Genomic DNA, 15,367 nt, shown 5'->3' with positions numbered 1-15,367 from the left:
AAGTTTCTTGATGGTACACCTCTCATGTGGAAAAATTGGTTTCCATATCAGATGCTATCTCCAGTTACGTCTCCGGAGACCCAACACAGCATCCTGTGACACATTTTACTTTTGACACCGCTGTTTGTTTTTACATCAACGGCTTTAGCTATTTTGCTAACCTTAAAACAATGCCTCACACAGCAGAGAGAGGGGATCTGCCACCGACCAAAACAATAATTGTCTACAGGAACGGAGACGCGTTCTTCCCCGGGAGGAAGATAGTCGTGAATCCGCGGCAGATGTCGACCTTTGACAGTTTTTTGACCTTTCTGACCAGAGCCATTGAGGCTCCGTTCGGGGCCGTCAGGAGGCTGTACACTCCCCGGCAGGGCCACAGGGTACAGCATATGGATGACCTGAAGCACGGAAGTGTGTATGTAGCAGCTGGAAACGAGCACTTTAAAAAACTGGAGTAGGTATCTTGTTGTAAGATGTGTTTTTTTATGGTTGTTTGTGCCGGGTGTGGGTTAGCAATTTATCCAGGACGTCAGCTCACGTCCGCGGAGGAGCTCCACCGTGGGCCGAGGCTTGCATTGCAGCATGTGGACCTCCTTGGGTGCTCAGATGTTGGAGTTTACTGCAATATTTGCTTCTGTGCTTAGAGAAAATGTAGCTAAATTGGTGCTCCATAGGTCTTAAAATGTGTCTAGCGAGTCACTTACATTTACACAAATACTCAGTGTGATATAGCTCACATTTACATGTTAAATAATGTCTAAACTTGGGGTTACGGTCATGAGGAACTCCACCCTGACTGGTCAAGTCAGTGGGCTCCTTCCGGTCAAAGTCAGCTGTATTATCAATTCTTCAATATGGACATACCAAGGATCAAAATTACCTTACTCTCTCTTCGTGCAGCAGTAGACGATGTGAACATGAAACATGACCATGGGATAAAGTGGTATAGAGAATGCAGGTGGTCAGGCACTGGAGTTCTCTGTAATGTTTTCTGTTATGTTTCCTCCCTTTGTTGGGTGAAGTTTTCACTAAGTTGATGCCTCATAGTCTTATAATATATTTGATAGGTCAGTTTAATTAACACAAGTGTTTAAGGGTTGAGTAACCTACATTCACCAGTTAAAGTCTAAATTTGGGTTTACTGTCATAATTAGTAGCTCCACCCTGGGCCAGTGGGCTCCTGTAGATGCTCAGACACTGGAGTTTTCTGTAATATTTGCTGCCTTTGGTGGGTGAAAATGTGGCTAGCTTGATGCTCCATGTATCTTAAAACATGTTGAATATCAAAACAAGTGCTTAACGGTTGAATAGCTTGCAATTCTACAATTCTACAATTTAATTTAGCAGACGCTTTTGTCCAAAGTGACGTACAACACAAGCAAGAATTCAGACATAAGGAAAAAACTGTAGTAAGTGCAAAAAGTGCATCAAGTGTGATTGGTCAAAGCTGTTGCCATCAAGTTGCAGAAGAATTGCCACCCCCCACCCCCACCCCCCCTTTTTTAAACTTTGTCAGCGCTAAATAAGTGCTGGGTTTTGGACCACTTGACTTATTCTACCCCTAAGGTGGAGTCAGATTAAGTGCCTAGGTGTTCTCTGAACAATTGAGTCTTCAATTTTCTCTTAAAAGCTTACATTGATAGGTGAAGTAAAGTTTAAATTTGGGTTTACAATGTAATCTAGCAGCTCTACCCTGGCCTAGTGGGCTCCTTTAGGTACTCAGATTCTGAAGTGTACACAAATATTTCCTCCATTTCTTGGTGAACATTTAGCTAAGTTGATGCTCCACAGTCCTTAAAACAGGCCCAGTAAGTCGCTTTCACTAACTTAAGGATTGAATGTGTGACATTTAAAGGTTAAATAAAGTTTACACTCATGAGGAGCTCCACCTTGGGTCAGTGGGCTCCTTTAGGTGCTCAGAAACTGGAGTTTTCTGTAATGTTTGCTCCCTTTATTGGGTGAATATGTGGCTAATTTAGCCCTTAAAACGTGTCCAATATGTCAGTTTTAGTACCACGAGTGCTTAAGGATTGAATCGCCTGGTTTTACTGGTTAACTAAAGTCCAAATTGGGGTTTTGTTGATTCACGTGTTGTCTTAACTACTAGTCTTATTAGAATAATGCTAAGCCATAATATTGCTTTCCTTTGTAGTTAGTTTTATCAAATCAAGACCGTGTCAGCTATATTTACAGACATCAGTAGTTGTCCAGGTTTCCATGCAGCACCTGAAGCCTAATTGTGTCACACATGATTTTTTAATGCCTTCCAGCTATTGTGCGATAACAATTAAGAAGCCGCAGAGAAAGAAGAATGAACACGTAAGGCTATCTTTCGCATTCATTGATGCTCAAAATGATCAAATAATTTTCTTTTCATGTGCAGTATCATCATGTTCACTAAAATGAAACTGAAAATAAACAAGTCCAGTTATGCCTCAGAAGAGCTTAATTTCTTTATGAAATTTTCAGATTCAACCTAAATTCGTAGTTCCTGCTCGCTGGGAGAGAATAGCTGATGAGTCTTACACAATACAGTGAGTACAGATTTTTACGAGGAATGCACTTTTTCTTTTTCTTTTTTTTTACCGTACAAAAAATTATATTCTCTTTTTGGAATGAAACAAGCAATGTATTAACTTTTAAATGATCTCTGTCTCTTGTGCCTGTTTGATAGCGTGTTTACCAACGGGGACATCCTGGCTGCTCCAGTTCGAATAAGAATCCCAAAGTATACTCGTACAAGCTGGGAAAGTGTTTTAGCCATGGTGACAGAGAAAGTGTGTCTTCGCACTGGTGCTGTTTTCAGGTAATGTCCTACATCACTGCATTATGACTATGATTTTTAAATGAGTTCTTTACTACAACAGCCAAATATGCAATGTGGTTTTATGTATCAAGGAAAAGGGATCTGAGTCTAGGGAACACATACTTATGAGCTTTTGTGTTATTTTTTTCAATCAAATATGCAAAAAATCTTGCCAAAAACAATGTCCTTAATCACGTTCTGCAAAGAAATGTAGTTAATCAGAGACAGTTTACAACTATGAATCATGATTCTCTGAAGAGTGTCAGCTTCTGTTGCATAGACTGGGAAATGTGACTTTCCAGTTCATTTAAATGAAGAGTGGAAGAATTTTTCTAATTAATTAGTGGCTGGAACCATGTTGGGTTATGATGTGTGCAGTGTAATCCATCCAGAACTGCTTGTTAAGAAAACACTGCTTTAATGGATTTCTAAAAATGCTAATATTAATTTCATCCATCAATATTTGACACATATCCGCTATATTTATTTCAGCGATTGTTGAAACAGTCACTGAACTTTGCTCCAGTTTTTGGTATTTCTTTATTTGAGTTCCCAGGCTTTGCACATTAGATGGACGGCCTGTCTGCGGTCCCTCTGAGCTGGAGAACAATCAGCACTACGTTGCAGTTGGTACAGAAAAGTTCAAAGCTCTCCCGTATGCCCAGTGCGTCCCCTGGAGGGAATTAGTAAAGAAAAACAACGTGATTGAAGGGTATGAGCCCTGTAATGTTTTGTCAATAAATTATATGTTTTATACGTGCAGAATAAATACTGGAACCTCATTTTGTTGTGAAAAAGGAATGAGAAAATGTGTTTGTCAATATTGGTTTTGCTTTTCTTCCTTGCAGCCAAGACGCCCAGTGTGCTGTGAGAAACAAAAGACATGCAAAGGATATGGTGAGTGCTTTTGTTTCAGAGTTGGATGCAGTGTGCCGTCTAGTTGTACAGTTATCCGCTTCCTTGAAATGTGCTAAATTGTTGCATTTGTGCTCTTATATTCCCTCCAGTTTATTGCTGTAACACCTCGGTAGAATCACAGTTGAAAAGCGTATCTTTGCACACACAGCATTTCAATTAACATTTCCCACGTGTGAGACTTGTTGTGGGGGCGCAATTCGTTATGAAACAGCACTATCATCAATCACTGTCTGCGGGAGGCATTGAGTTACCGTTGCTTTCCACTTTGATGGGTAATCCCCACAGAGACAGGCTGGCCCACTTGATCAAGTGCAGTGAGCCTCATAGACAGATCATATGCACCAAGGGGACTTCACTCACTGAAAACAAAAAAATATAATAAAATAAAATCTCTTATTCAGACCAGAACCGGGACAATTTGTATTGTGATTAAGTAGACGGTGAAATGCTTTGAATCCATATGAGGATTGCACTGCTGTGGGCCCGAGATGAACACCAAATCACACGGTGAAGATGGGAACATGCCCACTCAGCAGGTTGAGGTGGCGGTGGGGCCCCCTGTGAGAGATGTGTCTGATATCTGATTTTTCTAACCATGAAAGATGACAATGCTGTGGCAGATGCCAATTTTTTTAGATGGAGAAAAATGCTCCTTGCCTTATCTCGAGCTGTATGTGTGGTTGACTACCTTTACAGTCCGAAATAAGATGGATATTTATTAGTCATTTATTAGAATGAATTTAAACCCTGGCGCTGAGATGAGATGAAAACAACGTTCTTATCAAACTTGGTTAAACTGAAGCGTTGGGTAATAAGACGCTAAGACCAAAGTCTATGCCATTTCATTTAGCACCATGAGGTGGAGACAGAGACAGAGCTATGGCTGCATTTTGTATCTACCAGCTCATTGTAGTATTAGCGATTCACTAGGCATGATGCTCCCGACTTTTACTTTCCATGCCTCTGTGTCCGATCCCTCATGAATTTGTAAACATGATCTGACCAGTTAATAAGAACCTCTCAGAGGGGAAAAACATGCATGCGACAAAAATGACCCGCTCTCTCTAGATCTGTGAGCTGTTTAGCTTGCTGATTACACATACATTTATAGGGTCATGTCCATCATTAATTTCAGTTTGACCTCACAAAACAACAGCAGTCTGGTTTGAAATGCCTGTAAAAAGATCCTTTAAACATGCCCACTGAGGCTGTGTAAAATGTAACCTTGCGCTTGCAACCTCGCTGTGTGGGAACGGTGTCTGTCCTGTCCTGTCTGCACCAGCAGTGGAGCGTTTCTGCACTGCTGAATGGGACATCTGGTCTGGAGCAACCACCGACTACAGTGACGGCTCTGCAGAGTGTAATATTGAAACTCTCCCGCGCACCATGTTCCCATTGGATGCAGGCATAAATGCTGAGTTTGGTGTTTACAGACATGATGAGGTAGAAACTTTTGAGGTAGACATGGCATAAAGAGAAGATTAATAGGAGGGAGAGGAATGCAAAGAGGAAAAGAGAATAATCGTGCGCATCAAGCAGCGTGCTTTGATATTATAGTAATTAGACTGAGCAGTTAAGCTGTGCTGTACATGTGCTTCACACGAAACGTTCTGGTAAAACAGCCCAGAAAGGCTGACTAAACCTTTAATAGCTGCACTCCTTGACATCAGCGATGATTTGCCACTGCTTCCTATTCCTCTGCTCTTCATGTGTGATCTCACTGGTTAGGGGAAGCGACAATGCCCAGAGGAAAAGTTTACCCCCCTTGCTGCTGCCAGCATGTCTACTCACTGAGGGACCCGGCCCTGGGAGTGGCTCCTACTGATACCAGAGTCAGTATGGCTGGAGGCGGGTCAGCCCAATGGTTTGCGACCCACATTTTCCCCTGGCTATCATATCACAGTGTCCTCTTGTTGACTCCTGTTCTCCGCCACTTGAGAGGGCCACAGATTACTTGCTGCTTGGCCCCACTGAGCCCCCTTCACACTAACTGTAGCACTCTCTTTCTCTATGCGAGTCTCTCTGTCTCTGGGACCTCCTGATACACACAGTTGTCTGCTCCCACAGGACACTGTACTGTAGATATGTAATGCAGAACAAGAGGCTAGATGACCTCAGCTTTTCCTCTGCCGTGTTTCCAGTTGTGCTGCTACTTGCAGTGTACTCTCCTGGTTCTACGGCACCCCTCGTCTTCTGCTTTCCCCTCCCCTGCGCCCTCCTCACCGCTCTCCCTGAGTGAGGCAGTCTTGATTCAACTTTGTTGATTTAAATATTATCTATTTACATCTCACCACCAGGGTGTCGACACGGAAAACAAGCTGTTCAATTTTTGATTGCCCAGATGTGGTTTGATTTTGAACTTTATCGTGACGTTGTTCCACATCACTCACAGATGAAATGAGCTTGTGAAACTGAATTAGCAGCTTGCCACTGCGACAGCGCCACCGCTTTTTCTGTCTTTGATCTCATGTGGTTGTGGACACTACAGCGCTAGAATGTGAACTCTGTTTCAACTCTCCTTCGCTGAATATGCCAGGCAAACTTCACTCTTTTGTTGTTTTAGTTTTCTCCCTCGGCCCACTAACGGCTGTAGAAACTCAAAAGAATATCAACAGACTTTGCCTCTGCATTAAAGAAAGCAAACAAGTGAAGAAACAACGCTGCTATTCCCTAGACTCCATGTTAGTGAGCTTGCAAACACCATTGCCAGAAGTGTATTCTGGTGGAAGCCTGAGATCACTACACTATCCCCCGAGCCAGCCCAGGGATCCTGCAGTAAAGAGCACTGTTGCTGAAAAGAAACATTAAGTCTGCTCTCTCCCACTCTATGTCTGGTTCTCTCATTCTCTGTAAGGGAGACATACCTCACCTTGCTACCTACAGAGGGGATGAGGAGCCTGTGAGGAGAAAATTGCCTTTTGTGGAAGCATTAATTCAGATGTGTACCTTGCTGTCTGAACATCACTCTGAACTCTCCCCACTGCTCTCTCTCTTTTTCTTCTTTTCCTCTCTCTCTCCTTCGCTCTCCCACCATGCAACGAAGTCCCAAACCACTTTTTTTCTCTCCCCTCTCCATCAATAACCTTCTGCTGTCTAGTGCTGAAGAATAAGTTATTCCCTACAACTCCCTCCCTTTCCCTTTAAGCTTGTTTGGATTTTCATTGTTTGATCTGGCTTGATAAATAAGACAAATGCAGTTAGAAATTCATGGCTGCCCCATTTCATCAATAAATGATTAGTTTGCCACGCTCCCCGGTGATTGATAGGTTGTGCATGGGTTGTATTGGAACCAGATGAATTCAATACAGTAGGAGTAACAGGGGAGCTACAAAACATATCAGCTCATGAAAAATTGAGGTCAATGGAAAATGTAAAAAAAAAAAAGAGGACAGAGAGGGGAAACAAGTTTCCCTATCATGTTGTCTTTCTTCTTCTCTCACTTTACAAAACAAGCAAAAAGTCAATGATGAATCGCAGAAATATCTGAGGAAATATGCCTTAATCTGTGCCCCTGTTTTCTCCTCTCTTTTGTCTCTCCATGCAGTTTACTCGTACAGGCTTTAGAGAAGACCTTGAACACACAGCCAGGGGCCAGATGAAGAAACACACAGCCAAGCCAGAGAGAACCAAACAACGGAGGCAGGTGTCCAGAATTCCAGTTCTCTTCTCGACAGGGGGTAAGCAGAGCCTTTCTATAGAAATGTCTCTCTCATTGCCTCTTTCTCCAGCCCCCCTGTCCTCATAGTGTTTTTTCCCCCTATTTTCTTCACTATGATGATAGGGGGAAAAAAAGCCTGTTGTCTTTTACAGACTAATTCATATCAATATACATGAGTTTGTGTACAGCCTGGATGTGCGTGCGCAAGTGTAGGGCTTCATGTGGGGATGGGCGTCATTATGCATTCCTCTGTTTGTGTAGTTAAAGAGATGTGAGTCTGATGTGTGTTGGGAATACTGAAAATCAGTGGCAGGTGAAGGAGCTTTCCTCAGAATTCTCAACCTGTTCTTTAAAGTCTAAGCCGAACACAGCTCCTTGCTGTTTGAAAGTAGCACAACTCTTTTCTGTGAATATTAACCAGAACAAGGCCTCAAACACTTTCCATGGGGCTTAAATCATAGTAAATCCAATCAGGCCATTTTGTTCAATGTGAATTCAAAACGTCTTGTTAACCATGTAAGAGAAAACACAATGCTGTCGTTTTCTCTTGATGTGAGAATCAAAAATGGTTTTAAGTTGTTAATCATAAGTAACACTGAAAAAAGATGGTAAAGTAAAAAAAAAATACTACTTCCACTGCTTAAAACTGATACTCGGTACACCATTAATAGACGTTGCAATTTCTTTCTCTCTAGTTATGCATTGCTGTTATTTCAGTGATGTTTGTTTTACCATTTGTGCACAGTAATATACTTGTAAGTCTGATCCGGCTTGCCAAACGTGCCTTCCTTCAATACTTGCAAGGGACTTTTTGACTCTCACCCGCTTAGCTTATGATGATATTTGTAGTTAGACAAGAGTGCAGTTCTCTGGCCACATTGTGGACACTTGATCATATTTATAATAAGGTTATCTTGTTGTAAAACCACAATACCAAAGTCCCACAAGGTAAATTTTGTATCTTCTTTATAACCAAATCACCTCTTAGATCTCTTCATGCAGGCGCTGGGTGTACACAAACATCATCTGGTAAACAATCAGAGCTTTATAGTTTTCTTTCATCATTCTGCCTTTTTGTAAAAGAAGTGAGTCTAGAATTAGACCCAAAAGTAATGCTTGGCTGAAAAACAATAAGAGATGATGTCAACATGCTTTGCAGCGTATAATTGCCTCTTTGAGCTGAACATATGAACCAAATGTATTTTTCTCTACATTGTTCCTTAGTCTTATCACTGATTCATCTGCTATGCTTGGATATTTATTATTTTAATTAAATTACTTTAGGCATTTGAAGTCGATTCAAGCTCAATAGTGTGTTTCATTATTCACATGCCTCCTTGTATCAGATCTAGCAGCCGCAGACAAAAAGGAATTTGTCTACAAGGGAAAAATAGTGTGATGTTGCGCTATGAGCTATTCCCCACATGCATCAAGAGCAGCCTGTCACTGTCGAGATGTAACCCGGGACTGAAAGTTCACGCTGGCTGGCCATATTTGTGGCAGGACAGCTGTGGCTTTCTGTGGCCCTTTCGTCTGTGGGACCACTCTAAATAAATAAATGGCTTGACAGCAACATTGATCTCTTGTGAAGTTGAACAGGAGAGGAAAAGGGAGAGGACAGGAGGGCAGTGAGGGATGGAAGGGTACAGAGAGAACAAGAGGAAGAGAGAGAGAGAGAGAGAGAATGTGTGCAGAAGAATGAGGCGGCCACTGCCAGCAGATGAGGTAATTGTGATTAATCACTTTTCTCAGAGGGCAGCGTGTTCAATGCACAAAACAAAAGAAGTGAGATGGCAGGAGCAGCGGAGGTGCAGGAAGACCGCCAGTTGAAGGTGGACCTGCCAATTGATCAGGTAAAAGACAATCCCATACTGCACTCCAGCCTGATGAGGTCTTTAACAAACGGTCTTTGTACGACTCGCCCTGTTTATCAGACAGGAAGAAAGAATTGATTCTAGTCTAAAAACACAATATCGCCACAGACAAACATACAGAGACCCCATTAATATAGAAACACGTTGGCCACATGCTAATTCCATTTAACTTAACGGCATGTTATTACCTGCATTAATCAGTTCTCATCATTTTTACAGCTTGTTGTCATTGGAAACTGACTGAAATATAAAAGTTGATTATCGCAACAGGCTGTTCACATTTTGTGTAAAGTGAAAGGATTAGATGAAAAATTCATCTGCAGCTTGAGCAACTTCTCAGTAATTTCCTTCCCATTAAGATTTACCTTTCTGCATGTTTTTCAGCTTCAAACTGAACCGTACATCCAGTACAGTATGATATCATTTTCTATTCTGAATAAGGCTTGTGTATGCTCCGTAGAACAAGCCACATAAATATATAAATATTGCAAAATCAATACAGCAGTACAGTACAATATAAGCCAAGGGGGATCTTGTTTTTTTTCCCCTCCCTGCAGGTTGAGGCCGAGATAGTTGAAGAGGAGAATGAAGATAGGAGTTGTTCTACGAGTCCCTGCAAGGCCTCCCTCCATGAGTCAGATAACTTGCGTCTGCGTAGGTCGTTGTCTGCAGATTCCAGGAAGGATGTAAGTACCCTTATTATAAATTTCATGTAGTTTCACATTCAGTTCATTTTGACTTTATTATTAGGTCCAATTTTCTCATTTGCTTTTGCATTAGGTCACATAAAGATGCTTCAACCAGCAATTATAGTAATCATCATTTACTTAATTGTAAGCGGGTCACATAGACCTCTTTCCAGCAACTATACTTCCATCTAATGTGTGTATAACCTGTTTTTCTGTCTCCATGGTTCTTTCTGTGTAATGGGTACTTTGTATTTACCAGCCCATCTTTTCTTCAGGGCAGTGGGAGTCAATAAAAGGTACAAGAGGCAGTACTGGTACTGCAGACAAGGGAATAAAGACACCTGAGCCCCGGGTAGAATTTTATGTAGCATGAACGTTGAGAATTTAGCTGTAGCCACAGATACTATATATGCCACAGCATCAAGCATTAAAAAAATCATAAAACTGTTATGGTTTAAGCAGAGGCTCATAATAATATGTGGTTGTTTGTGATGTCTGTCCTTTCCTCTGGTTATTGTGCACATTCACAGTGATAAAGTAGGCCTGAGCTGTGTATACAGATGTTTTGCATGGATCCGTGGTTCCTAGAAATTACACTCATTTAAATACACTTATTTTGCTCTAATAATCCTCGAGGGACAGCAGTGTGAAGCTGTGTAACTGTGATGAATGCACACAATAGTTGGGTGATATTACTATTCCAAGCAATTTCATTCGGCTTTGAAATGAGAAGATATTGAGTCTTATTTAAGCAATCAATAACCTTGAACATTTCGTTTTAATGAAAACTATAATTTCAAGCAGTGGCAATTACACCATAGGGGAATGTTTTGGTGTGGTGATGATTTTGCTGCCGTGTGCACTTTTGCAATAAAGATATTCTTATTGGGATAATTATTGACTTCTGGGGGCCAGTTATGACCCTGGCTAAAGACCTCATCAATAGCTTAATTCATTACTTATCACTTTTAGTCATACATGAATGTTGCTGATTCAGATTTGCTATGGATTGGAGGAAATGACCATTAGATAATGGAAAATAATAATAATAATCCCTGTTCGGACTCAGCTACTTTTTTCAATCCTCACCTTGCAAAACTGTTTTTGGTTTGACATAAGGAAGGATTTTTGTTCAAAGTCAACTTGATAACCTCGTTCCAGAGCACATGTTAAGCAGGAGTAATTATTGTTTGCAGTAAAATTATCTAAAACTGTCAGCACTTTTAATCAGAACACCTTCTGCCTCATCAGAATCTTAATTTGTTTTATGTTCATTCATGTTTCGTCAAGGATTACCGTATTGAAAAGTTGTTGTCAAACCAGAAATAATATATCTGCAGGTGAGACCTTCCTGACTTAAAGTCTAATCATCTTTCATGCATACTCTCCTCTTTTTCCCTTTGAGGCCAAACAGACTGTCGCTGTCTCGTTGTCAGCAACCTCATCATTTAGAGGGCTGTGAATAATAATGAGGGATAACTGCACTGCTATGACTCATACTTTCAGCTGAGTTCAGACAGATTTCCTCCCACTCCAGTGCTCATATATGCTTGTGAAATGCCCCGTGTACTCCACATATGTGCGTGTATATAGTAGATATTGATGACCAAATTCAATTACATGATTGCATTTTCAGCTGAAGCTGTAAATGATTTATTGCATTGAATTTAGATGGTGAATACATTTACAGACAGTACACCGGTGAGGCGGTGATATGCATGCAGTATTGACCTGTGTGGTCTAGGCCAAATAAAGAATAACGAGATTCAGCATCTCTGCCAAGTGGAGATGTCCGCTGAGAGTGAAAGCAGGCTATCTCAGAAGAGTGGAGAGCGAAGGATGATGGTTTAGAGCCTGATACACATTTATCAAAGCTTTTCTTATAATCACTTGACTGACTTTTGTTGGGCTCTTTGAAGGTTGGGTTTTCCTTTAGAGTGCACTCTGTTAAGGAGATGATTGATTTTGCGACGGCCCACTCCGTCTATGTTGTGGATGTCGTACACTTTGAGGAAATGTGGACAAGGGTAGATTTGTACCCATTGGTGTGGTATTGTGTTTACAGCTATCATTTGTTTTGATTTAACAATATTGGCTGGTTTATCAACCAGTCAGCTAAGCATTTCTTCTTTATTAATATTGTTAGAAATGCCTATCCAACTAGGGATGTTTGATCAATTGTCTTCCTCTTCTTAAGAATTGTGTGATAAAAAATCGAATCATTATTGACCACCGCATTGATCCATTTCTTTTCTTTTCCAATGCAAGTCCATTTCATTTGTTTTTCATCTATTTTTCCATGCTCCTATTCCCCGAAGCTTAGGTTAGCCATTTCAAAGGCCTTAGTCTTCCCATGCAAGGTCAGCTATAATCAACTCTAGACAATGTCACCGCCTTGCTTTTCCAAAGAGCTAGGCAGAGGAAGACGGCTCCTCTGGGCTTTTAAGGACCTGCTGCATTATACCATTCAATTACTGTTCATTAGACAGTGTACAGCCATTAATCAGACTGAGATGTTCTGCTAGTCCTCAGCGGGGACAATGAACTGGGGAAATTTATTCTGGCTTCCTGTCTAGGCAACTGTTTAGTGGTAAGAAGAGAGATGACACTTTGGAGTGCACTGAAGCTTTCAGTACCGTCATCCTAAACTGAACTGGTACTCCACTCCCTGAATCTGTTTTCAAGCAAAGTTTCTCACTTCATGTAGCCCCGTCTTTGAATTTTTAAGAAACATAGGCTTTGGCAGAGATTTACTGCATATGTGGGAGAGTATTACGAATCTGATATATCACTGAAAGGGGAAAAAGCTGACAGATTTACTGATTAGAGTTGCATATGCAGTGAATATGACTAGATGATGATATGAGAAACTGATTTATGTTTTCCAGAAGGCTAAAGAGAAGGAGGTTTCTTCCAAGCTCGGCGTACGGTCATGGATGTCCCGCTTTTTCAAGGGTAGGTTCATCAAAGCATAAAGCCCGGTAGTAGCTCACTGGCAGCTCCAGCGGCGGCCCCAGCGTTCCCCTCCACAGAACCTAATGCACCCATAAAGAGACCACTAATACACTCTGCATTACCAGTCCCTCCCTCACATTGCATGTCACCGGATCTGCAACCACCTCTCAACATCTGGGAGAGCTTTACGCCATGCTTTATGGAGACCATCTGCTTGAGTGGGTTTTTTTGCCTCCCCAATCGCAGATGACTTATTCTAGTATTAAAGGCACCTGCACATCAAGGTGTGCCACGCTGAGTGCCTGGGATTGTTCACCACTCTTTATATTTCCAATGTTGTTTGCAATTTGGAGCCACTCAGACAGAATGAGGCAGACACGTACTTTGTTACCATGACTTCGTATTTTTAAGTAGAATTGCATGGTCTGGCTTTTATGTGATCGATCTAGAGAAGAACACATCTGAAAAAACACAAAGTAACGCTTGATTATAGGGAGAAAAGATAACATAGTGTTGATGATGTAAACTTGACATTCTCCTTTGTTGGGGAATGTGCCTTTCAGATGGTCCTGGCAATTTCATTCTAATTGCCGACAAAACACAGGCTTTGGATGTGAGGCCCATTCAGTGGTTTCCCAGCATCCTCTATTGTCCCTTGTGAAAATTCCAAAGGTGGCTAAATGGAACGGGATGTGAATCTCTGCAGGTGGTTATCACCGTCTGCCCTTCAATCTGAGGTTCGCTCTGTCAGTGTGACACCAGGAAAATCACTGCATCCTGTGCTAACAGCAGGCTCCCTACCTCACTCACGTGTCATCCATACGATCGAGAAAGTACACAAATATATGCACATGTGCTCGCACATATGCACAGAGTTATCTGACTGCACTTTATATTAAACGTTTTTGTACATCTGCACATGGTCTTTGAGTACATGCCTGTATTCTCTTTCAATTATCTTCATATTGATAACACAAGAGGTCGAGATACAGCCTTGTACACTCCAGACATGGCTATGATGTCCCTGCAGAATATCAATGGGCACTGCGGGGGGCGTTTGAAATGAATCACAGCACATTATTGCTTGCCGACTCGATACCCACATACTCATTTTTCTGTCCCTATCACATTATATTGTTGTTGCTGTTTATGAATGGTTCTGCATCATTCATACCTCATATTCTCCAGCTGTCACAGTGGATCTGCAGATGACACAGATGCAAAGCGTAACTGGAGACTCGGAGCCGGAGTGGAGGGAGGTGGGATGTGAAAGGAAATGCAAGTTATCTCTAACAGAATCAAACCTGCCTGCCACCTGCTTTGCATCAAAATGTCAATATCGGGGACAGTTTTTATCCTTGAAAGGAATTTTTTTTTTTCAGCTGAGTAAAAATAGGTGGCCTTTTTCTAAAAGCAAATCTACCATCAAAGTGTTTGCCTTGCCTTTTTCATATACTTTACCAGGAGTATTCCATCTTGACTTCTGTGTATAAAAGCAAGAGATACCAGTGGGCTCAGTTTGGCTGAGATTCTCCTTCAAAAGTTATTGGCACCGTGTACAATGGCCCTATAATTTATGAGAACTGTTAGGGTCTCTGACAGAAGTTGTAAAGCATCTTGACTGATTGGGTAGATATGAGATGTGTGCAGTCATGGCATATTGTTGCCTGTATGTGTGCACGACATGCAGAGAGTTGCATGGCTTGCTCTGTCACAGATAAATTACTCTACACAGTCAAATTAAGTTGTTGTAAATCACCTTGTGGACCCGAGACTAGTCCTGAGTGACGACCTTTACGCCTATTTGACTTTAACTCTTATTTATGTTAATCACATCTGTATTATACCGACAGTAAAACTGTGTCATATTCTTAAAGGTCATTGTTTTGAAGAACGACGTCTGACAGGTACTACAAACACTGGTTTTGTTTATTAGAAAGCGTAAGAAGTCCTGAGATGCTGGTATGACACTTGAATGAGTATAAATAATATTCATGTTTTTTTGTTTACAAGAAAATAATAAACATGAGTGTTGCTGTTTTGAGCTACATGAATTTCATTCAAAAGGTATGTACAATACAAATTATATCATTTCACTGATTCAACTTGTTATCCCAAATACATAAAACATAATCCCTTCTTGTGGAGCTCCATATAGAGCGCAGCAGTGTTCATCAGTCATAAGGGGATACAGCATGTCCCATGTTATTGTAACACATTGTGACAACTTGTGAGCATTACATAATGCTTCTGAAATCCCCCCACAAAGGGCTCCATGATAGTTATTGTAATCACATGTCTTATGGATGTTAATCCACTATATTGTATTTTATGGTACAGAACATACAGCATTTTTCCCTCTGCTTTATTCACCCAATCTTGCAGAGTTTTTGTTCAGGCAAAGATCACATGGTACCCGTCACTAAAGGAGAATAAGAGCCTTTGTTAACTACAGTAAAGTTGCGGG

At 41.2% G+C, this 15,367-nt stretch overlaps 1 protein-coding gene across 1 annotated transcript; it reads left to right on the top strand.

Annotated features, from left to right (window-relative positions):
- The first annotated feature begins 170 nt into the window (after nucleotides 1-170).
- On the top strand, nucleotides 171-13,140 carry LOC110952811 (doublecortin domain-containing protein 2C). Its single transcript, XM_051945589.1, has 10 exons — nucleotides 171-454; nucleotides 2,271-2,319; nucleotides 2,470-2,534; nucleotides 2,675-2,806; nucleotides 3,363-3,518; nucleotides 3,655-3,703; nucleotides 7,269-7,401; nucleotides 9,135-9,235; nucleotides 9,814-9,942; nucleotides 12,834-13,140. The coding sequence occupies exons 1-10, from the start codon at nucleotides 171-173 to the stop codon at nucleotides 12,918-12,920; spliced, it is 1,185 nt and encodes a 394-aa protein (XP_051801549.1). The 3' UTR covers nucleotides 12,921-13,140.
- The last annotated feature ends 2,227 nt before the right edge of the window (nucleotides 13,141-15,367 follow it).

Source organism: Acanthochromis polyacanthus, chromosome 1 (genome assembly GCF_021347895.1).
Source record: "Acanthochromis polyacanthus isolate Apoly-LR-REF ecotype Palm Island chromosome 1, KAUST_Apoly_ChrSc, whole genome shotgun sequence".
Taxonomy (NCBI): Eukaryota; Metazoa; Chordata; class Actinopteri; family Pomacentridae; genus Acanthochromis; species Acanthochromis polyacanthus.
Note: the sequence above shows the minus strand (reverse complement) of the source record. Positions and strands in the feature narration are given on the sequence as shown.